This window comes from Rana temporaria, chromosome 1 (assembly GCF_905171775.1).
Source record: "Rana temporaria chromosome 1, aRanTem1.1, whole genome shotgun sequence".
Lineage (NCBI taxonomy): Eukaryota > Metazoa > Chordata > Amphibia > Anura > Ranidae > Rana > Rana temporaria.
This window is the reverse complement of record NC_053489.1, coordinates 377,669,225-377,693,138: the sequence shown is the minus strand read 5'-3', so window position 1 is coordinate 377,693,138 and position 23,914 is coordinate 377,669,225. Positions and strand designations below refer to the sequence as shown.

The window sequence follows — 23,914 nt, the reverse complement described above, 5'->3', positions numbered from 1 at the left end:
TCTTACCTTAGAGAATATGGCATCTGAGCTTGATACCAACGATTTATATCAAACACTGCCATGTAGATGGATGGTTTACCATGTTCATAAGTAGCTACTTGCCAGCTGAAGACTGTGACACTGGTATCAGGTGATGTTACTGAAAGCCAAAATATGAACCAAAATATTTTTGAATAAGTCTAGATTACCAAAATGATAGACAGCTTAAAACCTTCAAAAAATGAAGATGGCCATACCTTCATGAAGTCCATCTTCTCTTTCGCTGTGAGCATGGAATTTTTCTATGGTTTGACAGCCCAGTAACTTTGTACTGTTATTTTGACTTCTAAAAGACAAAGAGCCAGCCGAAAGATCCAAGCTGTATCTTTCTTCACAATATTCCAAGTGCTGTAGAATCATAAAACCACCAAGTGTAAAAATACTAATAGTAATTCTGCCATAAAAATGCAATCTCAATGTGTTAAAGCTGAGCTCCAGGAAGAGATATTTTTACATGGTTTAATGAGAGATTCCTTACCCAAGACAAAATCAATGTGTTCCACCCACCGATTAATCCTGTTTTTTTACTCCGAGTGAGTGAGAAACTTATATAGCGCAACACATGCGAACTGAATCGCTTCTGGGCGCTGTATCCATTCTCGGGTAAGAAAACCCCTTGACCTCAGAAGAGATGGGTTTTAATCTTTCTCCTGAAGGCCAAGTGGTCCAACTCCAATCGGATGACGGTTGGTAGAGCGTTCCACAGGCGAGGTCCCTGGACTGCAAATCTTCGATCTCCTTTGGACTTGTATCTGGCTTTGGGTATCTGGAGTAGGTTTTGATTGGTGGATCGCAGAATGCGATTGGGGTTATGGGCTTTTATTTTTTCGCATAGATATTGGGGGCGTTACCTTGAATATACTTATGTATTAGGCAGAGTGCCTTGAAAGTGATTCTGTCTTTTACTGGCAACCAATGAAGGGATGATTCCCATGGTTTTTTGCCGATCACTAATCGAGCGGCCGTATTTTGAATGACTTGCAAGCAATTGATTTGGTATTTGGGGAGTCCGACATAGAGGGCATTTGCATAGTCAAGTCTGGACTGCAATGTCCTCTTTCGGGATAAAGGGCGCGAGTCTGCGTAGTAGGCGCAGCAGATGGTGAGATCCGCTGACTACTGACCCTATTTGTGCAGCCATTGTCATGTGGGTGTCGAAAATGACTCCGAGACTTTTGACTTTGGTGCTAGGGGTGATAGTTTTACCCAGGATGGGCGGGGGAGTCCATGTTGAGGCAGGTTGATTTTTCCTGTTGGCGTTAGTCATCCAGTTATCTATTAGAGTAAGGCATTTCTCTAAGCGCCCAGAGGCGATTAAGTTCGCATGTGCTGCGCTATATAAGTTTTCATTCATTCATTCATTCCTCTAGTCCAAGAGAATGATCCTTTTTGTTGCAGATGCGGAAATACAATTGTGTGTCATCTGCATAGGAGTGGTAAAGTAACTTCTGGTTACTGATGATTTCAAAGAGAGGGGAGAGAAAGATATTGAACAGTACGAGCGACAGGGGGGATCCCTGAGGGACTCCGCATGATACCGTGCGTTTTTCAGAAGTGAAAAACTCCAGTTTCACTGTTTGTGATCGGTTTTCTAAGAAAGAGGAAAACCAAGCTAAATCTCCTTCCGAGACTCTAGCTACCTCACCTAGTCTGGTCAGTAGTAGTCCATGGTCTACTGTGTCAAAGGCCGCACTTTGGTCCAACAGTATCAGGAGACAAGAGTCTCCTTCGTCTGCGGCCTCTAGCACGTCATCCCATATTTTAAGCAACGCCGTTTCAGTTCCGTGACCTGGACGGAAACCTGATTGAAACGGGTAGAGTAATTTATGGGTGTCCAAATGATGTTGTAGCTGTTGTACAACTTCTTTCTCCATTACTTTGGAGAAAACATTTAGAGCTGTTATGGGTCTGCGGTTGTTTGGATCTTTGGGGTCGAGGGTGTTTTTTTTTTTTTTAGGGCTGTGCAAATTAACTTTTAATTAATCGATCATTAATTTTTTTGGTCGATCAAAATCTTTTTGATCGAATTAAAATTCTTTTGATTGGTACTCACCTCTCCGCCGGCTTCTGGGCCTTCAGGGAGTTCCGTCGGAGATCCAGTAATGTCACGGACACCGGCGGGGCTTGCCGTGTCCATCTGAAGGGCTCCTTTGCTGTGCCTTCATATCTGCATGCCAGCGGGACCTTACTATCTGCCACACGCAAGGGCTGTTACACTTCCCTCTATCAACCTGGGATTCTACAGCCATCCACTGGGAGTTGTGATAGTTCCCTTCATGGGACATCTACATGCCAACAGACTGATGTTAACCTCTCCTCATCTGGATTCAGCAGTGGTATCGTTGTACATATTTTCATACCAGTATCATACTTAGCTACATGTGTTTATGACTGCTTTTGGTACCGTTTGGTATTACTCGCACCATTTTTACAGTTTATGTAGCTACATCGATTTTATCTCCAGTGCAATATTTATTTGGTTACCTACTTGAAGACTATAAAAGTTTTAATGCTATTCCCATCGAGCGCTGCCTTTGTGTTTTTTGTATCCTGCTATCCATTTTTCCAGTGGTTGGTAGCTGCACTGGGAATCAGCCTGCAAGGAGAACAGCTAAAAGTAGTTGGATCTGTATGTGCGTTATAATTAATCGAAATTAGTCGATTAACCCTTTCATGCCTATGCCTATGTATGACATTTGGTGTTTACAAGTTAAAATCCATATTTTTGGCTAGAAAATTACTTAGAACCCCCAAACATTATATATATATATATTTTTAGCAGAGAATCTAGAGAATAAAATGGCGATTGTTGCAATATTTTATGTCATACGGTATGTGTGCGGCGGTGTTTTAAACACAACTTTTTGGGAAAAATTTACTTTCATGAATTTTAAAAAAATGAAAAAGTAAAATTAGCCCAATTTTTTTGCATAATGTGAAAGATGATGTTATGCCGAGTAAATAGATACCAAGCATGACACGCTTTATAATTGCACGCACTCGTGGAATGGCGACAAACTACGGTAACTAAAAATCTCCATAGGCGACGCTTTAAACTTTTTTTACGGTTACCAGGTTAGAGTTACAGAGTAGGCCTAGTGCTATAATTATTGCTCTCGCTCTTACGATCGCGGCGATACCTCACATGTGTTATTTGAACACCGTTTTCATATGCGGGCGCGACTTCCGTATGCGCTTTCTTTGCTGCGCAAGCTCGCGGGGAGGGGGGCGCTTTAAAAAAAATTTTTTTTGTTTTCTTATTTATTTATTTATTTTTTCTAATATAATTTTTTTTTTTTTTTTTTTTTACATTTTGATCACTTTTATTGCTGTCACAAGGAATGTAAACATCCCTTGTGACAGCAATAGGTCGTGACAGGTACTCTTTATGGAGGGATCGGGGGTCTAAAAGACCTCCGAGCCCTCCTTTGCACTTCAAAGTATTCAGATCGCCGAAAACGGCGATTCTGAATACTGTGTACTTTTTTAAATCCGGCGCCATTGGCATCTGAGAAACCCGGAAGTGACATCATGACGCCGCTTCCGTGGTTTCAATGCGGACACTGAATCAAAGCCGTTTACGGCTTTGTTTCAGAGCGCGCCGAGACGCTGGAGGCGCCGGATCGTGGATCGGGTCTCCCGGTGGGACGGGAGGCCCGGTCAGAGCGGCGAGAGGCGGCGGGAGGGGGGGGATGTCCCCTCCCGCTCCTCCGGCATAACAACCGAGCGGCTTTTAGCCGCATCGGTTGTTATGTTTGGAAAGCCGATCGCCCGCTCTAAACAACGGTACCGGGATGATGCCTGCGGCTGCAGGCATCATCCCGGTATAACCCCTGAAAGCCGAGGACGCATATATGCGTTCCGTCGGCGTGAAAGGGTTAATCGATTAAAAAAAAAAACGATCGAACAGAACAATTTTAGCCCTAGTTTTTTTAGAATCTGTTTTATTGTCCCTTGTTTCAGCAAGGTGGGCACCATGCCCTCCTTAAATGGTTGGTTTATGGAGCTACGTGATAGCTGGTGCCAATATATCGGCACTTTCTTTCAGCAGTTTAGTGGGGATGATGTCATTTGGTGCTGTGCTATTTCGCAGAGTACCGATGAGGTTTTTAGTGGCCTCGATGGAAATGGGTTTTAGAGTGAATTTTGGTGATTGCAGCGGATTTAAGTGGGTGTTAGGTTTGTGATTTGGGGTGGGGTTTAGGACGGTTCTATTTTGCCATCACGGATTTTTTCAATTTTATTAATGAAATAATCCGATAATTTGTTGCAAAATTCTTGTGAATCAGAATTGGGGGCCTCTAAACAAGCTGGGTTCATAGTCTGAGAAACCAGTTTGAAGAGTTTGCGAGGGCGGTTTAGGGCATTTGCGATGATGTTGGAGAAATTTTTTTTTTTGGCCATAAAGATTTTTGTGATATTTCTTGGTTATTTCCTTATAAATGGTGTGGTTTTCTTCCAAAGGGGTCCTTTTCCAAGCAGCTTCTGCTCTTCTGCGCTCTTGCTTTAGCAACGCTAGGTGGTCGTTAAACCAGCCGGAGTTGTTTTTCCGGATGCAAGTTTTGCGTTTTGGTGCTACTAAGTCGTCTGACTGTAGTAGCGCCTTGTTGATGGCGTAAAGCATTTCTGTGGCGGTTTGTTTTTGTTGGATTGCTTTTATTTTGTTTTTGTTGGATTGCTTTTAATTTTGTTTTTGTTGGATTGCTTTTATTTTGTTCCCTAGTGTTGTTTTGAAGAGTTCCTAGTGGAGCTTCTTCTGAGATCTGGTCCAGTGTGTTACCGGTTTTATCGTTTTTTTTGGGCTGGTGTTTTTGGTAATTGAGAATTTAATGGCATGGTGATCAGTCCATGGTTGCGGTTCATTTTCCAGGATGTCAATTTCCAAATCTTGTTTGAAAATGAGATCGAGCGTGTGACCAGAGGCATGAGTGGGGCCTTGTATTAGTTGCTGCAGACCTAATCCTTCCAGATAGTCAATGCATGCATCGGCGACGGGGTCCAGTGAGGAGTTGGCCCAGAGGTTGAAATCCCCAAGCACCAAAAGGTGTTTGATGCTTAGGGTATATGTGGCGATGAACTCCGTCAATGACGTGAGAAGATGCGTTTTTCGGCCTGGTGGTCTATAGCATAGTAGAATATGGACCGTGTCTTGGGGATTTGTTTGCAACTGCAGAGTGAGGGTTTCCATAAATGGAAGCGAGTTTTGAAGGACTGGTTTGATGATCGAGAGGCGAGTCTTGTGGATCACCGCCAGGCCCCCCCTCTTTGCCCCACTCTGTTTTGCATTTGAATGTGATAATTTGCTGGCACCAATTCTGTTAGAATGGTGTTGCAGTCAGTTGTGAGCCAGCTTTCTGTGATGAAAAAGGCAGTCAAAATCGTGTTGAAGGATGAAATCATAGATTTCTTGTCTGTGTTTGACTGCCGATCTTGTGTTGATCAAAGCGCATAATATGCGCTTGGGCTGGGGTACCTGCGTATGATTTTTGACAGTAGCTCACTCCTTAAAGGTTTTTTGGTGGCAACTGGAAGTATAGAATCAAATGGTTTTAGTTCCCAGATGGTTTCTGTGGAGTAGTTTAGATAACCCATAGTCGCAGAAAGAACGCAGGGAAAGTAGTGTTTATTGGGGGGGGTCTTTTATTGTGAATGGGAGGAAGAATATCCAAGTGAGCCGTCACTCGTTAAGTCTTCCCTCCCCGATTGGTCCAGAGGAAGGCGAAAAACCCCAGGCGTGCTGTGCCAATCTGCAGCGACCGGGGAAAAAAATTCCTTCCTGACCCCTCGCAGGCAATCAGTGAACCCTGGACCAATTGCTTAGTGGGGGGGGAGATATGTCCCCCTATGGGGGGATAGGAGTCAATTCACCGTTATTTGGACTGGGGGAGAGGAGTTTAGGTATGTCCCAAGATTTACACTTGCCAGGGTGTAGCAAGATGGCCGCCGACCGGGCCAAGGCCCGAGCCAGGGGCTAGTGTAGCTGGGTAAAGCCCTGTGGTATGCAGGGGAGGTTTTTGGGGCGCCGAGGGGGGCGTTGGTGATCCTGCTGGGCAGAACAAAGGGTGATCAGATGCTATCACTGTGGATGGCTAGTGCGAAAGTGGCGTGCTGCTAGGCCGCGGACTTTCCTGGATGCGGTCGCCGCGATCGTGTTGGCCTGAGGATGGTGGGAACCGGGGTGGAAAAGTGGCCGGGGGTGGGGGGGAGGGGAAGTATTGGATGTGACTGGGGAGTGCAAGGGGGGGATGTTGGGCCAGCGCCGTGGATTATCCTTAGGACGGCCGCAGTTTGCCCAAATGGAGGAGGAGGATGAGCCTGGGGAGGAGGCCTTGCCTTGTGGATGCTTCCCGGGGGGGGAGAGGGGCCAGGAAGCCAGGGAGGGAGGATATGCTGAGCTGGTACGGCTGGAAACCCTGCCTGTTCTGGTGCCTGAGCCGCACGTCCTACTCCTAGGAGCGCGCGCCGTCGGTACAGGCAAGCACCAGATTCTCGCCCTGGGAGCTGATCAGCTGTGTTGCTAACCAAGGGAACTGCTCAATGCATGACAGAGGAGAAAGTCTGTTGATTAGGGAGTTTGTTTCAGAGCCGCCCCATCCCCTTACCTGAACATGTCTGGGGATGGGGCTCCAGCCACTGTCTGTCCACACTGGATAGACTGATGGCAGCATGAGCCGTTGGGTCCCGCTGCTGTCAAAATCCAGGGGCAGAGGACTGCCGTCAATGAATGCAGCAGCAGGAATCATGGGCACGCACGCATTGTGTCCCCATTGAAAGCAGCTATTCAGAAGAGGAGCAGGGCTGCTCTAGCAGGTAAGCATGACAAGCCCAGAAGCGATTCAGTTCGCATGCGCCGCGCTTTATAAGTTTTTCATTCATTCATTCATGTTTGTTATTTTTAATAATAAAAAAAAAATTGCAAACCTTTGCAACCCCGTTAATCAATTGCTTACTGGGCACCTAAACACCCCGCACCCCCCCCCAGACCAATTTTCAGCGCTGACACACTTTGAATGACATTTGCGCAGTCATACAACACTGTACCCAAATTTTTCCACAAATAGTGCTTTCTTTTGGTGGCATTTGATAACCTCTGCAGTTTTTATTTATATACACACACACACACACACACACACACACACACATACATCTAATTTTGCAAATGGGTAATAAAGGGATTTTTAATAACAGCTTACCTGTAAAAATCCTTTTCTTGTAGTACATCACGGGACACAGAGCAGCATAGCCATTACATATGGGTTATATAGTGTACCTTCAGGTGATGGACACTGGCACTCTCCGACAGGAAGTTCCCTCCCTATATAACCCCCACCCATAGTGGGAGTACCTCAGTTTTGTAGCAAGCAATATGTCTCCCAAAAATTCCCCATAAGAGGGGTGGGAGCTCTGTGTCCCGTGATGTACTACAAGAAAAGGATTTTACAGGTAAGCCGTTATTAAAAATCCCTTTTTCTTTATCGTACATCACGGGACACAGAGCAGCATAGCCATTACATATGGGATGTCCCCAAGCAATGCTAAATGAGGGGAGGGAGAGCATCCAGGTAAAGCAAAAAAACAGCGGGTGCCAAAGGACAAGAGGACTTTATACTGCGGCCTGTAGAACCGCCTGCACGAAGGCTGAATCAGCGTTCCTCCTAACGTCCATTTGATAAAATTTAGCAAACGTATGAACAGATGACCAGGTCGCTGCCCTGCAGACTTGAGCCATAGAGACCTGGTGATACGCTGCCCAAGAGGCGCTCACAGCTCTAGTGGAGTGAGCCTTAACCGACAAAGGCGGGTTTTTCCCTTTTAGGCCATAGGCCTGAATAATCAACTGTCTAATCCACTTGGAAATGGTGGCTTTAGACGCTGCCTGACCCTTCTTGGGTCCTTCTGGCAGAACAAGACGTCAGTCTTGCGAACCTGGGCTGTGGCTTTCAAATAAATCCTAACAGCCCTGACCACATCTAAGGAATGTAGTAATCTCTCCTTCTTTGAAGAAGGTTTAGGAAAAAATGACGGAAGAATCAAGTCCTGATTTAGATGAAAACTAGATACTACTTTCGGAAGAAAGGACGGATGTGGCCGAAGAACGACCCTGTCCTTATGTAGTACTAAATAGGGTGCCTTACAAGACAAGGCTGCCAGTTCCGACACCCTTCTGGCGGAAGACATAGCCACCAAAAAAAACAATTTCCTAGTTAACAAGACCAGCAGGATCTCAGATAAGGGTTCAAAAGGCTGGAATTGTAAGGCCGATGGAACCAAATTTAAATCCCAAGGATACAGGGGAGCCTTCACCGGAGGATTAATTCGAATAACCCCTTGTAAGAACGACTTTATTAGAGAGTGAGAGGCCAAGAGTCTTTGGAAAAAGACCGATAAGGCAGAAACCTGCCCCTTGATTGTGCTAACAGCTAGACCCTTCTCTACTCCTAACTGTAGGAAATCCAAGATTCTCCCGATGACATACTTGCGGGGATGCCACTTCCTAGCCTCACACCATGCAATGTAGGCTTTCCACACCCTATAGTATATAAGTCTAGAAACTGGCTTTCTAGCATTAACTAGGGTGGAAATAACCTGGCCAGAAAGGCCCCTGTCTTTAAGAATTAGGGATTCAGCCGCCAGGCCGTCAAATTTAAGGCCCGTAAGGCAGGATGGAAGAACGGCCCTTGTGAGAGGAGGTCCGGCCGCAACGGGAGGACCCAAGGTTCCTCTATTGCCATCCTTATTATTAAGGAGTACCAAGGCCTCCGGGGCCAAGCCGGGGCTACCAGAATCGTTGGTTTGCGCTCCACCTGGATTCTGTGAAGAAGACGGGGTAGCATCCGTAACGGAGGGAAGGCGTAGATCAGCGCAAACTGTTGCCAAGGACATACCAGGGCGTCCGTCCCGCAGGCCAATGGGTCCCTTGTCCGGGATACAAATTTGATTAGTTTCGTATTGAACCTGGAGGCCATGACAGCCACCTCCGGAGTTCCTCATCTCTGGCAGATGTCCTGAAACACTTCGGGATGGAGAGACCATTCTCCCGGGGACATTTGTTGGCGGCTGAGAAAATCCGCCTGCCAATTGTCCACTCCGGGGATAAACACTGCTGAAATGCATGGAATATGGGTCTCTGCACAAGAAAAGATTCGGTCTACCTCACTCTGGGCTGCCAGACTTCTGGTGCCGCCATGGTGGTTTATATAAGCCACAGCAGTGGCGTTGTCGGACTGTATCCTTACTGGGGAGTCCTGTAATACATCCGTCCATGCCACTAGAGCCAACCGGGCTGCTCGTATCTCTAGGACATTTATGGATAGAGTCGACTCTCTTTTTGACCACTTCCCCTGCTGGGTCAATCCTTCCAGGACTGCACCCCAACCCGATAGACTCGCGTCTGTGGTGACAATTCTCCATGAGACTGGACTGAACGATCTTCCCCTTAGAAGGTTGTGCGGGGCTAACCACCAGCACAGACTGACGTGCTGCATGGGATAGAGATATGGGAAGATCCAGGGCCTGGACCCTCTTGTCCCAGGCTGCGAGAATTGCTCTCTGTAGTTTTCGAGAGTGGATTTGGGCGTAGGGCACCGCTTCGAAGGTCGCCACCAACTTGCCCAATAGGCGCATACACAGACGAACGGTCGGCCTTGCGCTGCTTAGAATTACTTGAATTAGCTCCCTTATAGAATCCACCCTGGACTGGGGAAGAAAGATTTTCTGATGCACAGTATCTAGAATCAGCCCAAGATATTCCAATCTTCTTGTGGGCTGTAAGGCCGATTTGTCCTGATTTAGGATCCAACCCAGAGATTCCAGGTAGGTTACCACTAGGCCTACTGCTTGCCTCAGACTGGCCTCTGAGAGATCGATCACTATAAGATCATCTAAATAAGCCATAACCAGGATCCCCCGAGATCTTAGGTTGGCCAGAACTGGGGCCAGAATTTTTGTGAAAACCAGAGGGGCCGTGGCTAGCCCGAAGGGCAAGGCCACGAACTGAAAATGCCGATGTCCCAGAGCAAATCGGAGAAACTTGAAATGCCCGGGAAAGATCGGGACGTGCAGGTATGCATCCTTGATATCGATAGATGCGAGGAATTCTTTCCCTTGTAGGGCGGCCACTACCGAACGAATAGATTCCATTCGGAAAGAGCGAATCTTTAGGAAGCGGTTTAGGGCTTTTAGATCCAATATTGGTCTTACATCGCCGTTGGGCTTCGGGACTACAAATAGATTTTTTTTTTTTTTGTAAAATTCTGTTTATTAAAGGTTTTTTTTTTGTTCATACACAAAAAACACAACATTCCTTGGCACCCCGCCAAGTTTAACTCACGGCCAACATGACCGGAAACACAAACACTGTGCCATCGCAGATGGCATATTCAATACAAGCCCTCCCCAGATCGTCCCCCCCACCCCCCCTACTCAGTTCCCATCCCCGACCATCTTTAAATCAGGACACCTTTAGTATCAACACTCCCCTCTGTGGCATACCACCGACAGCTACTCCGAAACACCAGGAATATAAGCACTACCCCACTTATATATCTAGTTGATCATAGTTCAGCCTCCTTTCTCCTACCCCACCGTGTGGTCAGATTCATACCAGGCCCTCCACACCTTTTCAAATTTTCCGACACACCCCCGGGATAGGTACGTTGCCTTATAGTAAGGCATCATAGCGTTCACCAAACCCTTCCAAAAAGCGATCTCAGGAGCCCCTGTATTCTTCCATTTAAGCAAAATTGCCTTCTTTCCATAAAACAACAAGATACTCAATAACGTTCTGTGGGCTCTAGACGGCACCACCTCCTCCACCAATCCCAGTAAGCAAACATTAATTTCCAGTGGGATTGGTACTCCCAGCACTTCTGCAATACAGGTCGTGACCCCAGTCCAAAACTGTTGGATCTGAGGGCAAGTCCAGAACACGTGTTGCGCGTTAGCAGGGGAAAACGTACACCTCCAGCATTCAGCAGGCACCGATGGATAGATCGATGCCAACCTGGCCGGGGTATAGTATACTCTATGTAAAAATTTAAACTGAATTAGCCTATCTCTCGCTGCCACTAGATATTTAAATGGACGGTCCCACATTTCATCCCATTCCTCTCCCTGCACACCCGACACTTCTGCTCCCCATTTCTCCCTGCACTTGAGTAACGCTTTGGGACTGGCCTTAAAAAGCTCTTTGTAGGTCACTGATAAGGTCTTTGGCAGTTCCTCCATCATAAGTAAGTCTTCCAGCCTAGAGGGGAAAGATTCCACTTTCCGCGATCCAAATTGAGACTGAAATGCATGTCTCAGACTTAGATAGCGGAAAAACTGCGTGTTCGGAAGGTCATGTTTGGCCTTCAACTGATCAAATGTTAACAGTTCTCCATCCCGAGTAACATCCCTGAGCAGTTTAACCCCCTTAACCGCCCATCCGGGTGCATCCTCTAGTTTGTAGAAATGATGGAGTTTAGGGTTCATCCACAACGGTGTTGAGGGGGAAAATCCTGTATAGCTAGGAGATGCGAGTTTTTCTACCTCCTCCCAGGCTTTGATCGTAGCTTCCATGGAATGTGTAAGGGGGAGGTCCCTGCCCGTACCCCTATGAATGGCCAATCGCAGAGACTCGTACGATCCGAGATGGGCAGCCTCCAGTACTGTGGCTGAATCCCCCGAATCTGAGCTCAGCCACCTATGAACAAACACCAACTGACCAGCCAAGTAGTACCTGCGCCAGTCAGGGAGCGCCAGTCCCCCCTGACCCCACGGTTCTTGAAGGACCTTCAACCCCACCCTAGGCATTTTTGGGGCCCAGAGGAACGAGCTTGTAAGACTATCCAGTTTCCGAAAGAAGGACTTCGGTATCCATACCGGAGCGTTCCTCAGAAAGTATAGGATAACCGGGAGAATTTTCATTTTCAAGAGGTTAATTCTACCAATCAATGATAACGGAAGTTTTTGCCAGACCAATGCTTTCTGTTTAAAGAACGTTAAAAGTGGCAGTAAGTTGAGGGACATGTAGTCCATCACACTCGCCGTGACCTTCACTCCCAGATACGTTATTTGTTTGACCCATTGAAGAGGCAGGTCGGGATTCGCTTTTGCCCTAGCCCCCTCCTCTAACGGGAGTATAGATGACTTCCCCCAGTTGACTTTCAAGCCAGAAAATTTAGTAAATCTATCCATAATATTCAGCGCCGTATTAAACGACTCCACAGGATCCCTCAAAAAACAAAAGAAGGTCATCAGCATACAATGCCAAGCCCTCATCTATAGTTCCCACCCTGATGGCCTTCACTTCCTCCGACCCTCTCAATGCCACAGCCAGGGGCTCCATCATTAGGGCAAACAAAAAGGGTGATAGGGAGAGGGACGAGGCAGGGATGCCCCCTATCGTGAAAAATTCAGAAGTTGACCCTCCCATGCGAATAGCCGTCCTAGGCTTACTGTAGAGTAGTTTGATCCACTGCCTAAACCCCTGGCCAAAGCCCATTGCCTCAAGGACTGTGTGCATAAAATGCCAGTCCACCGAGTCAAAGGCCTTTTCTATATCTATGGAAACTATTATTCTACAGGACGCATCTAAATTAGGAAGCTGTAAGTGCGTAAAAAGTCTTCTCAGGTTTGTGTCGGTGGACTTGCCAGGCATGAAGCCCGTCTGATCCACATCCACTAGTGATGCTATGACCACAGCAAGTCTCTTTGCTAGTACCTTTGTCAGAATTTTCAGGTCCATGTTAAGAAGGGCAATAGGTCTATACGATGAACATTCCTGCATATTTTTACCTGGCTTAGGCAGTAGGATAATGTATGCCTCGAGCATCGACGCCGGAAGCGTTTTATGTTCTAAGCAACAGGCAAATAAAGTCACCAGCCTGGGAGCCAATTGCTCCGTATACAACTTGTAGAAGTCTGCCGGGAATCCATCCGGACCCGGTGCTTTATGAGGTGGGAAATCAAAGATTTCCGCTTCCACTTCTTTTTTAGTGATTTTTGCGTCTAGAGTCAGGCATTCCTCAATAGTAAGTTTGGGGAGAGTCAGGCCCCCCAGTAAATCTCTCAACTCCTCATGGTCATACGGCGGGATAGGAGCATAGAGGGTAGAAAAATATGTCTTGAACTCCTGCAACACTGCAGCCGGATCCCTGACCAGGTCGCCCGCTGACCCCTTTATAACCGAGATATGCTCAATATGATTGTGGTCCGCTACCAACCTAGCCAATAATTTACCATTTTTATCCCCTTCCGCGAATAACGAATTTGTCCTGTGTTTAGCTTCAGTATGTGCAAGGTCATTGTAATGTAGGGAAAGTCTGCGTCTAGCTTCCAGCAGGGCGGTATACGTGTCATCCGTCTTGTCAGTGGCATGGATAGACGCGCATTCGCGCTCCTTTTCCTGCAACCCCCGAACTTCAGCTTTTTGGTCTACTCTCACTCTTTTTATAGCCGAGATAGCTTCTCCCCGAATTACCGCCTTAAAGGCATCCCAGACCACTGGGGGGTCTGCTGAGTCTACATTCAGGTCCCAGTAATTACCCACCGACTCAAGCAGGTGCGAAGAGACCTGCTCCTCTTGTAACCAACCCGGCGATAGCCTCCAACTCCTCCCCCCCCCCGACTGCCGGGAAAAGCAAGGAGAGAACGAGCGGATTATGATCCGATAGGCCTCCCGCCAAGTATTCTGCCCCTTTCACATACGTCATCATAGCCTGGTTCCCAAATGCAAAATCAATTCTGGCCGAGGAGCGGTGTGTCTGCGATAAATGAGAATAGCATATTGTATTTGGGTACTGAGCACGCCATATTTCCGTTAAACCTGCCATGGATACCCATGACAATAGGTCCTGGGACCCACACCGCCCTGGGTTTGAGGAATCTATCTCAGCCAAGGTGGCGTTAAAATCCCCCATAATCAGGAGCGGTAAATGAGCATGCGGCGCCAGTTTAACATATAAATCATACAACAGTTGTACATTGAAGGGAGGTGGTACATACACTGTCACCAGCAACAGTTTACGATTTCCCATATCCAAAACTACTGCCGCATATCGACCCCCCGGATCAGTTATCACCTGGTGAACCGTGCACGGAAGCGATCTACTGATCAGAATGGACACTCCCCTGGCAAACGTGGAATATGTGGCATGAAATGCCTTTTGAATCCAATGTTTGCGTAAGGCCAGTATTCTACTGCCCTCCAGGTGAGTTTCTTGCAGGAGGACCACATGCGGCTTAACTGACTTCAAATACTGGAACATTGAGGCTCTTTTGAATTTACTACTCAATCCTCGGATGTTCCAGGATACCACTTTAATTACATTAGCCATAGTCAATTTTACCAAATAATCCCCAGGTGTTTCCGTCACACGCCCCGGAATTCAATACAAAATAATATACCACACCCCGGAGGAGAGGCCCTTGACGGTCGAGGACCGAGAACTGAGTAACTAGAATTAACTGTGAACACCCCCCCACCCCCCAACCCAACCTTCCCTCCCCCCCTGCCATTATACCAGATCATGTCAAAAATAAAAAATGATAAGAAAAAAAGTGAACCATGAAGCAAAAAGGCTTCAACAAAACTCCCCTTCATCTGGTATGCAGCTTTACCCCAAAAACTATGTAAACACCCAAAAAATTAGATGTTTTCGAAAGGTCTTCCGAACAGTCACTTGTCCAGCAGTAAAAGCTCCAAAAAAACAAGTAAAGGAACTAAAAAAGAAAAAAAAAATCAACCGTAGTCCAAGGGAGCTCCGCCAAAACCTCTGCATTGTGGAGCCAAATAACCAGGACCTAGTTCCTTGTGGAGAAGAGAACAGTACTCCATCGCCATCTAGTGGCGTCAGCTTGGTAAGGCACATATGACTCACATTAATAACAGCAGAGCATTAGTAGCTGACCCAAGTCTTTGGCCTCTATGTGCCATTTCCAGGATGACCTTGTAAAAGTGCTAGCATCATGCACAGAAAGGCTAGTCAAAATCATTCTGCCATACAAATAAACGTAGATAAAAACAAACATGCCACCCAACTTCATGTAGCAGGAAGAAAGTCTGTGCTGCATTCCGATGCATCCTTACTGAAGAAAAATGTCCTCCAAAGAGCCAACGGGCCTGACACACAGACAACCAAGCCCTTCCACCGGAGAAAAACACAAAATAAAACTGTACCGGCAGCTAGTAGGAAAAGTGAAACCAGCCTAAACGCTGGAGAGCTTATTAACAAGGTCATACTTATCATGCAGCGAATCTTCCTCATGGGTTCCTATCCAGCCATTCACATGCAGCCCGTGGGTTGTCAAAAAATTTCACAGAGCCTTGGTGTTGCACCCGTAGCCTACTAGGATACAGCATACTGTACTGTATGTTTTTCTCTCTCAGACGCTTTCTGACATCATTAAAGGAACGCCGTCTTCTCTGTGTCTCAGCCGAAAAGTCAGGGAAAAGCATCACTCTAGCATTCTCGTATTTCAGGTCTTGGGCCTTTCTGGAAGCAGTTAGGATCATATCTCTGTCCCTGTAATTGAGGAACCTCACCAGAAATGGACGAGGGTATTCCCCCGGAGGCCTTCTTCCCATAGGCACCCTATGCGCCCTCTCCACCACATACGTAGGTGGTCTCTCGCCCAGATTCAGGAGATTTTAAAAAAAATTTTCAGCGAAGGCAGTAGAGTGTGGGCCTTCGGCCCCCTCCGGGAGCCCCACCATGCGGACATTATTCCTCCTTTGTCTGTCTTCGGCGTCGTCAGCGCGGTCTTGCAATTGCCTCACTATTGCCTGCAGCTCTGCCAACTGATTCCCCTGGGACTGCGTCTCATCCTCGACCGTAGAGATCCTTCCCTCTGCCTCTGTCAGCCTCCCCCTGATTTTATCCAGGTCGTGCCTTATCAATGTACACTCAGTTGCAAGGTGGTCAATGCTTACCATGACCGCCGCCTTGCTGGCACTGATTGCCTCCAGGATCGGCCGGGTAATCGCTTCCTGCGTCGGATCCTGAATCGGAGGATTGGGCTGTGGATCATCCGCTCTGGCTATCACTTCAGGAACCTCCATCTGAGCAGAGATGTCCGAATGCTTTTTGGCGCTGCCAGCAACCGCCGGAGGATGCAAGATGGCGGCGGGCGAGGCCTCGTTCGCGCCTCGTGAAGAGCGGGTCTGCCTCTGGCTCTTAGGGGTCTGATGGCCGTGCCTCGCAGCTCCCTTTGTCATGTCCAGGCGTTCCCCCACCAGGATCGGAGGTCCGTTCTCCGAAATCAGGGCTCGAAGCGCTCACAAATCGGATAAAAGAGCAGGATTATTGCGGAGCTCTCCCAGAGCACGTCCTGCCTCGCTCACATCCGGACACGCCCCCCCGACTACAAATAGATTTGAATAAAATCCTTGTCCGCGCTCCAGGGCTGGTACCTCCATAATCACCCCTTGATTTAAGAGGCGGTCTAGGGCCGCTAGAAGCGAGACTCCTTTTTGAGGATCGCTTGGGAGCCTTGACTCCTGGAAGTGGGGAGGGGGAAACCCCCAAAACTCCAGCTTGTACCCCTGGGCCACTGAGGACAGAACCCATTGGTCGGAGATTCTGGCCTTCCAAAGCTCCGAGAAGAAGCAGAGTCTTCCCCCCACCCGAGAGAGTGGGGGCGTCCCTTCACAAATTCGCTTTAGGGGCAGCTTTAATTGGTTTACGAAACCATGGCTTCTTGTTGCCTGAAGCTTGCCCTTGCGACCTGTTAGCAGGTGAACGGCCAGCAGGCCGTCGATACTGCCTAGAGGGTGACGGTCCTGAGACTGGAGAGGTTGGACGTTTAAAGGTAGGCCCCCGAAACCTCTTCTTAACAGGCAAAAGAGTGCTTTTGCCACTGGAGATCTTCTGAATATATTTGTCTAGATCATCTCCAAACAATCTTTCACCCTGGAAGGAAAAACCCGTTAAGAGTTTCTTGCAGGGGGTTTCTGCAGACCAGTTTTTTAACCAGAGAAGCCTTCTCATATGAACCAGAAGTAAGGATAAACGAGAAGCTTGCTGGATGGAATCCTTAATGGCGTCTACGGCAAAACATAAGGCTCTGGGCAAGTCAGCTAGGTCCTGAGCTTGTTGTGCCGGAAGGTCCCTTAAGACCTGTTTGGTCTGTTCCTTCAATGCCTGGCATACTCCTATGGCAGCCACAGCTGGTTGAACTACTGCACCTGCAGTGGCAAAGGAGGCCTTTAACAATGTTTCAAGTCTCTTATCGACAGGGTCCTTGAACATATGAATATTGTCTACTGGACAAGTTAAGGCTTTGTTAACACATGAAATGGCTGCGTCCACTGTAGGGACAACCCATTTCTTAGAAAAACTTTCTTCCAAAGGATACAGCACTGAGAACCTTTTAGGAGGAAGAAAAATCCAATCTGGTTTGACCCAGTCCTGAAAAATTAGGTCCCTCAGTAAGGGATGGACCGGAAACACTGCATTGGATTGAGGTGCCCTTAGGGAACCTAGAGAGGATACGGCAGCCTGAGGTTCAGGCAGGGGTAACTTAAACTCCGTCCGTACCATGTCCGCTAGGGACTGGATCCATAACCTCTCTGCTTGGGAAGCTGAAAACGGTTCCTCTATTGTGGACTCCTCAGAACCCTGTTCCAAGTGGTCTTCCCCTTGCTCCGTTGAGAAATCTAATTCCTCTGCGGAAAGGATCTCTTCATCTGGAGACTCAACCCTAGGGGATGGGGACCTAGCCCGCTTCTTCCCAGGTAATGAGGCTGAAATCAAAGCAGCCATTCTCCGCTCAAAACCACTCAAGGTGGTGGCTAACATCTCCTCCGTAACAAAGGTAGGAGCTGGTTGAATGGGGCCAGCCGCAGCATCCAACAACCCTGATGGCACATCTAGGGCAGCAACCTCCAGTTTATCTGGGGAGGAAGGCACAGCCGACGATTGGCCGAGATCCTCAGAGCCCGATGGGGAACCCTTCTGTTTCTTTGGGCCCTTGGCATTTTTGGAGCCTCCTGCGCCCTTAGGAGCCATGATACAAACCCAAGGTACTCCGCTATAATACCACTGACTATTGAGTCGGAGTAAATACACGCCCCCTAACAAGAGAGGCGTCAGTTACTAAAATAGAAATAGTAATAGGTTAGGGTAATATTACAAATCCTTGTTTCCCAAACCTAAGAGGATAGGTAATACAATGCCCCAAGGGCTTGTCACTCACAGGACCACTATGAGTCAGGTATTACCCCCCTTAAATTGCTGGTCCAGAAGCCTGGGTTTACCCACTAGCTTAGGCTGCTGCAAGTACACCGGCTTTTAGAATCACTATTTAAGAGCCAAGCTCTTATTAGGGTGCGTACTCCAATTTGGCCACCGGGTGTCACTCTCCCCAAAAAAAACCTGGTATAACAAACCATACGCAGCTCAGGCTGCAGCTCCGTGTCCCACGGCGATCGTGACTGACTGAGAGCCTAATATAGGCTTCAGAAGGACCGCCCTACGCTCAGCCCGCCCCCCAAACGCTGCATCGCCGAAATTATTTACAACGTGCGCGCGCACGTCTGACGCTGCTGGAGGAACCAGGAAGTCTCAGGGAGACAGCGTGGACGCTGACGGAGCTATGGGGAGAGACGGGCACCCAGGGAAGACTCCCATCTCTGGGAGGTAAGTCCAGCTTACTTTTTCCAGGACCCTTCCCTCTATGGCAGCGCAGCAAGCCTCTAGACCAGCCAGGGGAAAATTCACATGGGGGAAAAAAACATCCAGTGCCAACAGACTTTGTGGTGATATATATTGCCCATGCACAGAGGCATAATATAGGCTGCCCCCGAATCCCCTGTGGAGGGCCCACTGACAAACCAAGTTCCGTGGGCCCTCGCTTACCTTCTCCACGCCGCAGGGTATTGCCAAAGGCCCCAATCTTCCCCCATCTCCGTGGGTATGGTCATAGACCTTCAGGGACCGGGGTCCAATTTAGGAACACCACACACCTGGACCTATATAGCACTGCTGGCATCAGGATTGCTAGGTTAAAAACCAGTCCTGGAACCCAGAGTCCAGCCCTCCCAAAAGGAGAGGCATTATAGGCAGAACCCCTCCACGACTTGGGGCCCGGGTACCGTCCACTTTGGCTATGAAGCACCTTGGACGGATCCGGTAGGCTTGCCCGACAACTATAGGCAGAGCTCTTCAACGTGCACCAACACCTAAGACACTGGCGAAAAAACTGAGGTACTCCCACTATGGGTGGGGGTTATATAGGGAGGGAACTTCCTGTCGGAGAGTGCCAGTGTCCATCACCTGAAGGTACACTATATAACCCATATGTAATGGCTATGCTGCTCTGTGTCCCGTGATGTACGATAAAGAAATTTCTCTGGCACTTGTAGGCACTGCACTGGCAGGGGGTACTGACTGCACAGGAGGAGGTGGAATTGCCTTCTTCCTCTTCGGGACCGATGTCCTTTACACAGGAGATGGTAATCGTTTTTTTCTCCTCACGCTGTCAGCATGAGAAAAAAAAAAAAAACACAGATTATCCGCTTTTTACATTACGTGATCAGCCGTTATTGGCTGACAGCTGATCACATGGCAAGGGGCCGGGACCAAGTCCTAGTAACAGGGGCGTGCAGGGAGCGCGCAAAGAGGACGTCCATTGACGTCCTCCCGGCATTTGGGGTCCGCACTGTAGCAGTCATTCCGCTATAGCGCAGGCGCCAAGTGGTTAAAATAAGTAGTAAATACAAAAAATGTACACAGTATATACATTTGTTCAAGAATGTATTTTACAGACCCAAAAATAAGTCAGTAAAATCTATCTTCGATTCCAATGGATTAGGAAAATCCTCCAACGCAGTAGGTCCTAAAAAAAAGCATGGTTGCTCTAGCTGTGCCCGAAAAACAGAAAATCTCTCTCCAGATTTTCCCAAGGAAGGAAGTTTAGTATGAAGTCTAGACAAGTCTCCAGAATCTGTGTTCAAGGTTATTTAAAAGGTTGTGTGTTGGGCCGCTCGCTAATTAATGTGTCTACATACATTTTATATATATATATATATATATATATATATATATATATATATATATATATATATATATATATATATATATATATATATATATATATATATATATATATACACATATATATATATATACACATATATATATATATACACATACATACATACATACATACATACATATACATACACACACACACACACACACACACCCCCTATGACTAAGCACAGCCACGATACGCGTGAGGAAATTTGCGAGACGTCGGTGACGTCATCTCCGCTCTCGGCCAGGAGTGGAGAAGCCATTACATCTTATGTTTGTTACTGCAATCTGAAATGTGAGTTTTTATTGTATTTTTTTTTTTAATAAATAGTTGTTACGATTTTACACTATTGTGAGTATCGTTCCACCTCCTATGCACCGTGCGGGAGCCATTGGTCCAAGGAAAGAGGGGTTTTGGTTATTGGCAAAACGCTGCTGCTGATCTGGAATGAAAGTGATCCGCATATGCACATTTTTTCTCACATTTGGACCTTATTATCATTGAAGTTTTAATACTTTTTGATGCATTTTATCAGCATTATCACTTGATTATGCACTTTATTAATTTTTGCTGCATTTTTTACTCATTTGCTGACAGGAATGTGTTGCTTTTATTAACTATTGTTAGCACTTACCACATTATGCACTTTATTGCTGCACATTTTTGATGTTTTATTTTGTTTCTTCATGCACTTAGTACACGGAAATTGCATGAGATTTCTCATTTTTGGATATTAGATTATTTAATTTATATATTGACACCAGTGCTGGCCCAAGACATTGTGCTGCCTGGGACCAAGAATGAAATGCTGCCCCCCCCCCAAAAAAAAATCACGCCAACCAAAAGGCCCCCACATATTTTATATCATAACTAAAGGGGACCCGTCAAGGCTCTATACATGTATGAGTATAAAGAGCACCTGTCATGGCTCTATACATGCATATAGGCATATAAAAGGACCTGTCAGGGCTCTATATGTATCCAGGAGTATAAAGGGGCCTGTGAATTGCCGGCGGCCACTATGTCTTTTGCGCAAACTAATCAATGTACGCTAATTGTGTTTTTTGTTTGGTACCAAAAATATGTAGAAGAATACATATCGGCCTAAACTGAAGAAATTGTTTTTTTTTTACTTATCTTTTATTTTCTCCATCATATAACCCAAAATGCTGCAACTGACATAGTGAAAATACATATTCCACATATTTCAACATCCTTCAGTTCTTTTTCTAAACAATCTTCACTCCTATTGCCATATTATCTAATACTCCCTATTATCTGACACACTACCGACCTCCTGTACTTCTGCACAGGTATCTGTGAACTATGTAACAGGAAAGGGGCAGGGTCGTCCGGGATCAACTCTTCGATAAATTTTTGTGAAATTCTTCGCACCTCCTCCCAATAGTGTCTCATTTTTTGGCAGGACCAAAAGATATGAAAAAGAGTTCCTTGCTCTCTGCCACACCTCCAGCAGCTTTCTTCTACTTCTTTATCAAATTGATGTAACCTTTCTGGGGTGTAATACCATTGTGTAAGGAGCTTATAATTAGCTTCTTGCGTTTTTGAACATACCGAAGAGTTGACTGCCAGGTATATTATTTGTTTATGTTGAGTTGGGGTGAAAATTCTACCCAAATCCTTCTCCCATTTCCTAATACCTGGCATCACAAATTCTTCAGCTGGCGTGTTCAAAAACCCATACATTTTAGATGATACTCTTGATAATGGTTCCACCCCATTACAACATCTCTCCAATGTTGTCAGTTGCCTTTGAAATTCTGTTACCAGGCCCAAGGATCTTAAAAAATGACTAACCTGAAGCGCCTGCCATATTGCAAGTTCAAATGTGCCTCCTGCCTCTGTTAGGTCCCTAATCGAGGGCCAAGCACTTGACTTTACAAAGTCTAAAACTTGACAGAGGCCCTTTTCTCTAAACTTTTCAGCTGTACCCCCTCTCCATCCCTGGGGTAAAATTAGGATTACCTATTATGGGTAGCAATGGTGATTTACTTGGTGCGTATTTGTTATCGCCACATATTTTTGCTGAAATTTGCAATGTGGGGCCTATTATAGGGTGTCTCTTGAGATGTCTGGGAAGTGCCGCATAACACCAAGGTGCTCTAGCTAGAGGTATCTGACTTACATACTGCTCTATGTTTACCCAGCGTTTAAACTCCCCGTGTCTGCACCAATCTACCAGCCTAGTCAAGTGCGTTGCTCTGTAGTATTTTATTATATTTGGGACTGCCATCCCTCCTGCACTTTTAGGCATTCTCAGTAATTCTTTTAATTCTGGCTTTTTTCCCTGCCCAAATAAGTTTCATAAACAAGGTGTTCACCTGTCGGAGAAAGATTATTGGTATGGAGATTGGCAGTTCCTGAAACAAATACAATACCTTTGGTAGGATACACATTTTAACTATACTTCCTCTCCCAAACCATGAATGCAGTCCATGTCCCCATTTGTCTAGCAGAGTTTGTATTGCATTATACAATGGGGGAAGTTCAACGCGTAGATATTCTTAATACATTAGATGATATATATATATTTACCTAAATATTTTAGTACCTTCCCCCATTTGAACCTGAAATTCTGTTTTATTGTGTCACCCATTGGTCCTGGGATCGCCACCTTCATTGCTTCAGATTTTGCATTGTTTATTTTCAGATTAGATATTCTCCCATATTTCTCAATTTCTCTTACAAGATTGGGGAGTGATACATGAGGGTTAGTCACTGAAAAGAGCAGGTTGTCCGCATATGCTGCTACCTTGTGTATCTGCTCTCCCATCTGTATTCCCTGGATATCCACATTTTGTTGAATTCTATTTAATAGGGGCTCTAGTGTGAGGGCAAACAGAGGCCATAGGGGACATCCTTGTCTTGTTCCATTTGTAATTTTGAAAGGGGATGATATTACTCCATTAACCCTTACTGAGGCACGTGGGCTTGTGTAGACACTCATGATCCATCTGACCATACGTTCCCCCAATCCCACCTGTCTCAGTACTTCCTCCAAAAAGCGCCAGCTCACCCTATCAAACGCTTTTTCTGCGTCGGTGTTCAAAAATACACAGGGGATTTTTTTTTTATCCCACATATTGCACCAGGTTAAGGATTTTTATCGTATTATCTTTGGCCTCCCTCCCCGGGACAAATCCCACCTGGTCCATATCCACTAACTGTGCTATCCATGGTTGGAGCCGAGACGCTATTGTCATGGACCTTGAGATATTAAAATGTTTCTACTTGACATCTGTTACACAGGAGAGGGACATTCAATGCAAGGCTTTTGAAATGCTAAGTGGAACCAGCTTAGGAAATACCTTTTATTGTGTTCTGCAGGTTAAGAGCGGGTGTCGGAGCCGGTCCGTCTGGCTATAATTGGGGATTGAAGGTTAATTGAATCTATTATGTATGTTTTAAGATGTATGTGTTTACGCTAAAGGACTTTGTATTGTTCTAAAGGTTAGAAGCCTGTCAGCTGTATTGAATTAGCATTCTATTGTCTAAAGCAATGTAACCTCTCAGAGGTAGTAATTAAGTAGACCGGGTTATTGTGTACATTGATTACCCCCTGGGGCTTCTGTCTCAATACACAAGTCTTTCTATCCAAGCTATTGGACCAATCCCTGTTGACAATTTCAAGTCCTCATTTGCATGGTCAAGGAGGACTTGAGTGAAGACTGGATATACTTTACAATTGACCAATAGGAAAGCGGTTGTTGGGAGTGGGATGTTCCAAAATTCTGTATAAAAGTGTGCTGTGTACTTGAAAATAAAGAGTCCTGTTGGAACTTACATACAGCCTGCCTGGTGTTTGTTCTTAATGGGTCCGAATGGCACATAGCTG

The 23,914-nt window shown here is 46.4% G+C and overlaps 1 protein-coding gene across 1 annotated transcript in view; it reads right to left on the bottom strand.

The window, feature by feature from the left end:
* LOC120928965 (protein ELYS-like) overlaps positions 1-23,914 on the bottom strand; it is a 192,765-nt gene that overhangs the window by 124,724 nt on the left and 44,127 nt on the right. Inside the window, 2 exon segments of the mRNA XM_040340111.1 lie at positions 7-139; positions 237-387. Of these exon segments, the coding sequence (XP_040196045.1) occupies positions 7-139; positions 237-387 (284 nt within the window).